General features: G+C 35.5%; 1 protein-coding gene across 1 annotated transcript; it reads left to right on the top strand.

Annotated features, from left to right (window-relative positions):
- Positions 1-2,404: 2,404 nt before the first annotated feature.
- Positions 2,405-5,365, top strand: LOC133312673 (patellin-3-like). The gene is made up of 4 exons (XM_061513913.1): positions 2,405-3,685; positions 3,762-3,886; positions 3,978-4,113; positions 4,880-5,365. The coding sequence occupies exons 1-4, from the start codon at positions 2,405-2,407 to the stop codon at positions 5,135-5,137; spliced, it is 1,800 nt and encodes a 599-aa protein (XP_061369897.1). The 3' UTR covers positions 5,138-5,365.
- Positions 5,366-5,837: the final 472 nt, after the last annotated feature.

Below are 5,837 nucleotides of genomic sequence, written 5' to 3'. Positions count from 1 at the left end.
TTATTATGATGACTATTATTTTTAGATTGCTAAATTATCTTTGGCAATATCCAGATAAATTTTGTATTTTAGACTTTGGCAATAATTTTTTTCTTTGTTTTGAGATTGGGAGAAAAAAAATTATAACAATAAAATACTAATATAATCCCATAATAGATTAGAATTATAAAAATACATTTTTTTTAATCTCAAAACGACAATGCTTTGAACTTTTATCTCCCATAATCAAAAAAATATTAAATCCATTTTTAAAACATAAAAAAACAAAAAAATCAGTTTCTGTTGGGTAAAACAAAGGTATTAAATTGATTATTTGTTAGCATAAAATCAAATCACAATATGATGGTTTAATATTCCTCATGTTTTACGAGATAAATATATCTCTTACACATACATAAAAATATATGAGACCCATATGAGAAGAATAGAGAGATATAAAAAAATAGGGACTACATACACTTTTATGTATGTGTAGTAAGTAAATTTATCTTTTACAATATAATAAATATTAAATCCTTATTATTATGATGACTATTATTATTATAAACAGTGTACAATTTTAGTTTATCTTAAACATAATAGAAAACATTTTTAAATAGACGACACTATTTAATTCATGGGAAACCTACCTATTTTGTGTGTGCAAGAGAAACATATTTCTCTTAATTTATTTATGGAAGAGGTTATATTTATTTTTGGTTTTTGTTAATGTTATGTAACATGAAAATTGATATATCATGTTACAGAGACATGTTTGTGTAGGACCCACCAAATATTAGGAAAAAAAAAAAAAAAAATTTGCACGAAAAATGATATGAGAGTAGGAGAAAACAAAATTTTCATGTAACATAACATTTGCTTTTTACTTTATTTTTTCTTTACAACCACTTTTATTAAAATTAATGGTTATAAAATGATATCAAATAAATCCAATGATTTAATGTTGATCAGACACTAAGAAAAAAGTGATATAGATGTGAACTGTCTCATAATTTATAATAAACAACTTTTAACTCTGCAATATCCAGGTGAATTTTATTCGTGATATAAAAAATTTAAATATTAAAATTGCTATTTAAAATTTTACCCGACTAGACGACAAACTCAAAGTTGCCCAGCTTACAAGAGCCCCTGTTGGCTGTTGGCTTCAGTAGTACTGTGTAACTTACAATTTATTTATTTATTTATTGTTTTCTGTGGTTATGGACTCGTGGTTACAAAGAGTCAGGCTTAGGATTCCACGGTTAATCGCTTCTGCCTTGAAAAATGGGCCTCAAAGAGGATAGATGCAATGTTACAGTTAGATTGGGCCTCATTGAGCTAAGGGCAGGCCATGTTATAGACCAGATGTAAGCGCCATACATACAATGGTCTATTGTTGAGTTGAGGCCATAGGCAATGACAGAGAATTTCAAATTCATCGGATACCGTGTCAATCCAAATGATGACATTGGATTCTCATGAATTTGAAATTCCGTGTCATGTCGTTGGTATACCTCGGAATTCAGAAATTCTCATCTTAACGCAAAATAATTATAACTTTTAAAAAACCTCCCTTTAAAAAAAATATTGCATAAAAAAAAATCTTTTTAAAAAACTCATAGAAACAGACTCTAAGTTAAAAAAGTAAAAAATAATTGCAGTATAGAATTTTAGTTTCTCCTTAAAACTACATTCCCCTCTTAAAATTCCTCGTCCAAACACATTCACATTTAATGGAATGAAAAAATGTACGTCATCATGCGGGTCTAACCAAAACTTTTTAACCCTCTGGACGGAATCATAGAGTTACAGCTACACAGTCAGAAGCGACAACAAAGTAGAACAGAAACATGCAAAGTGCAACGCGTATTAATAATACCACCGCATGAGTTTCAATTTCATCAACTTTTTAAGGTTATTTCCCCCCCCCCCCTTTCATTTACATTCTTTAAAAAAGTAAGGAAAAAAAAAAAAGAAACTGGCCAAGTTATGGAAAGAAATATGAAAATAGCTTGGAATTGTTGAGTTGAGTTGTGGTGAGTAACTGGTAGGTAGGGCCCACATCCCATGGATAATTGATGAGTTGTAGCCGGCAAAACCGCCGATGATTAGCCTAATTACAACGTTACAACTTACAATGCAATGGACAGATAAGATTACATTGTGAAGAAAACATGTCCCACACATTCCTAGCTGTTACAGCACAACACCAACGGCCATCTTTCCCTTTTAACTCATGCTTCATGACCCATCACTAACCCTACCCCCTCACACCCCCACCCCCCACTACTGCACTGTTATTTATAACTGCTCTCCCTCAAACACCCCCTCTATCTCACTCACTACCTATTACTGTTAGTTCCCTTTTCCTCCATAATTCACTCTCAAAATCTTGTTCAGTTCAGATCATTATCAATCATACATGGCTGAAGAGATTCCAAACCAAACAACAACAACAACCCAAGAGGAGGAGGAAGTGCTGGTCAATGATGTTCCAGAACCTAACAAAACAGAAACACTAGTTCCCTTAGAGCAGAAAGATCCACATCCTGAGCCAGAAAAAATGAAACCCGTTGAGGAGACTGTAACTCTGGAGACTCACCTCTCCAAACCCAATGCTGACAACAGTACTACTCATGACAAAGACAAAGTCCCTGATTCTGGTTCTTTCAAGGAAGAAAGTACCAAACTTTCTGATCTTCCCGACAATGAGAACAAGGCACTCCAAGACCTTAAGCAGCTTATTCAGGATGCACTCAACAAGCACGAGTTCTCTTCCCCACCATCTCCTCCACCCAAAGAAGAAAAGCCAACCACCCTAGATGCTGACAAGGAACAACCCCATGAGGAACAACAGTCTTCAGAACCAAGCACTGATGCTGCTGCTCCTGCCCCAGCAGAACCTCCACAACTTGCAAAAACCGATGAGGAGGAGCAAGTTGCGACAAAGACAGAGGAAGATGAAGTAGAAAAGAAGGAAGAAGTGAAAGAAACCACCGAGGTGGTTGATGCTGCTGCTACTGCTGCTGCTGCTGCTGTTCCTCCATCTGTGGATGATGATGGAGCAAAAACTGTTGAGGCTATTGAAGAGACTGTTGTAGCTGTTTCTTCCTCTGTTACGGTTACGCAGCCTGCTGAAGAGAAAGTGTCCGAGGCAGAAAAAGTCAAGGATGAAGCTTCACCACCATTGCAACCCGAAGAAGTATCCATTTGGGGGATACCACTGCTTGCTGATGGGAGGAGCGATGTGATTCTCTTGAAGTTTCTACGTGCCAGGGATTTCAAGGTGAAAGATGCTTTTGCCATGATCAAGAACACAATCCGCTGGAGAAAAGAATTCAAAATGGACGAGTTGATGGAGGAGAACTTGGGTGATGACTTGGAGAAAGTGGTTTACATGAATGGATTCGACAAGGAAGGTCATCCCGTGTGTTATAACATATATGGGGAATTCCAAAACAAGGAGTTATACAAGAAGACTTTTTCTGATGAGGAGAAGAGGGACAAGTTCCTGAGATGGAGAATTCAGTTCCTCGAAAAGAGTATCAGGAAATTGGATTTCAACCCCGGTGGCATATGCACCATTGTTCAGGTCAATGATCTCAAGAATTCTCCTGGACCTGGCAAATGGGAACTTAGACAAGCTACTAAACAAGCCTTGCAATTGCTTCAGGATAACTATCCTGAATTTGTAGCCAAACAGGTACTGAATTTTGTGCTGGTAAATTTTAATTTTAAACGTGTAATGGGTATTCAAATATTTCATTTTTTTGGTTCAGGTGTTCATCAATGTGCCATGGTGGTACCTGGCTGTGAATCGGATGATAAGCCCTTTTCTTACCCAGAGAACAAAAAGCAAGTTTGTCTTTGCTGGGCCTTCAAAATCAACAGAGACCCTTTTGAGGTGGAAACATAAAGATTCAAAATTTGCGTTTTCAGTTTGATTTGTATTTGGGTTATTATGCATAATTTTAATTTGCTCTTTGCACTTTCAGATACATAGCTGCAGAGCAACTTCCGGTCAAGTACGGCGGACTAAGCAAAAATGGGGATTTCGGAAATACCGATGCTGTTACAGAAATCACACTGAGGCCAGCAGCAAAACATACTGTTGAATTTCCTGTTACTGAGGTTAGTTTTTGTCGGAATTGATTGCTTTTTAGAATCCAGAGTATGCAACCTCGGAATGGGGGAATCTTTCATAGGATTCCTCTGTTCACAATATTATTTATTCATCGTTTGCTTAGTTCTCATGTTTTTATACAACAAATTGCTGCTGACCTGGAGGAAAATTCAGGAGCAAATAGTAAAATAAATATAGAAAGAACATACTCCAATTGGGGAAAAGGAAAAAACAAACATAAAAAGCAGCTTCTTTCATTAGCTGTGTGTTATTGCTAGGGGACCAGACCGGAATAGTGGAATTCTATTTCAATTCATTTTTATTATTGCTAAGAGCCAAAATTATTTCCCGTTGCGTTTAGAAAACCCATAAAATATGTGGGGACCATTTTGATGCTTGATTGGCTAGGTAATTGAGTGAACAATAAAGTAACCTTGAATATAAAGTTTGTCAGATATTTCAATTTTGCCTCATAAGGATTGATGAGAGAAATTTATGTTGAACCATTGGAGCATCCAACATTTAACGAGTATTCATACTCTTCATCAGTCTGGATAACTACCTAGTGATGTTGATCTTGACTCATCTATAGGGTTGCATATTTAAGCTCTACATCATTCTTTTTATTATTATTTGAAGCCAATTATAGAATAAAGGACTTGACACTGCAAACGAAAACCAGGTGTAGCAATTAAATCGTACACTGTACATTGTTATTAATATATGGTATAATGATTTGAAGTCTTTTTTTTTTTTTCTCTTGGGAACCAGCAGAAATGCTTACTCTCTTGGGAGCTCAGAGTAATAGGGTGGGAAGTAAGCTATGGTGCAGAATTCGTGCCAAGCACAGAAGGAAGCTATACAGTAATTGTGCAGAAGACTAGAAAGGTTGCTTCATCAGAAGAACCAGTGCTTTGCAACAGTTTCAATATTAGTGAACCTGGGAAAGTTGTTCTCACCATTGACAATCCAAGCTCTAAGAAGAAGAAGCTCTTGTACCGCTTGAAGACTAAGCCTTCCCCCTCTGACTGAGAATATCATTATGTATATGTGCAAGCAGGAAGGAGACGAACAGTACCAAAGCTCCAAAGATTAACTTTCCTGCTGTTCTTTTATGAACATAAATTTTTTGTTTTTACCTTTTAATTGTGTTCAATTCATATATACTCTTTCTGGGTTTTTCTTGCTATTGTTTATTGTTGTTGTTATCATTGAAGATAAGTATCAAGGTCCATTTTGTCGTATTAGAGTTTATCTTTTAAATTTGCTGTTATTCATTTTATAGGGAGGACATATTGATTGGTATGTTATAAATATCGTGTTAATTAAAGTGGGGTCTCTTTATCTCTGTCGATTTGTCTCTGTTCAAGCGTGAAATGTGATTGAGAGCCGTCATGATCCATGTTCCCTCTAAGGAAAAAAGGTAATACGAATATCTATCATGGCACTGGACTTCTATAATATGTGTCACATTGCTGTTCAGACATTTGGGTCAGCTTTGTCTTGAGAGAATGGAAATTTTTGGATGTCTCTTCAAAAAACAAAAGAATTCAATTAGGTGTGCGTGAAAAATCTAGCTAGTAATTTGATTTATTCAAGTTCTTGGTCAATTTATAAATAACATTAATTCAATTAGTTTTTTTTTATATGATTAAATTTCTTATGCCTAATTAATTTTTGAAATTATTTTCCAGGAGTCGACCAAAACTTGTTGTTCTCTCAAGAAACAATT

Source organism: Gastrolobium bilobum, unplaced genomic scaffold (genome assembly GCF_033153095.1).
Source record: "Gastrolobium bilobum isolate Gb01-03AN ecotype WA unplaced genomic scaffold, APGP_CSIRO_Gbil_v1 utg11336, whole genome shotgun sequence".
NCBI lineage: Eukaryota > Viridiplantae > Streptophyta > Magnoliopsida > Fabales > Fabaceae > Gastrolobium > Gastrolobium bilobum.
Note: the sequence above shows the minus strand (reverse complement) of the source record. Positions and strands in the feature narration are given on the sequence as shown.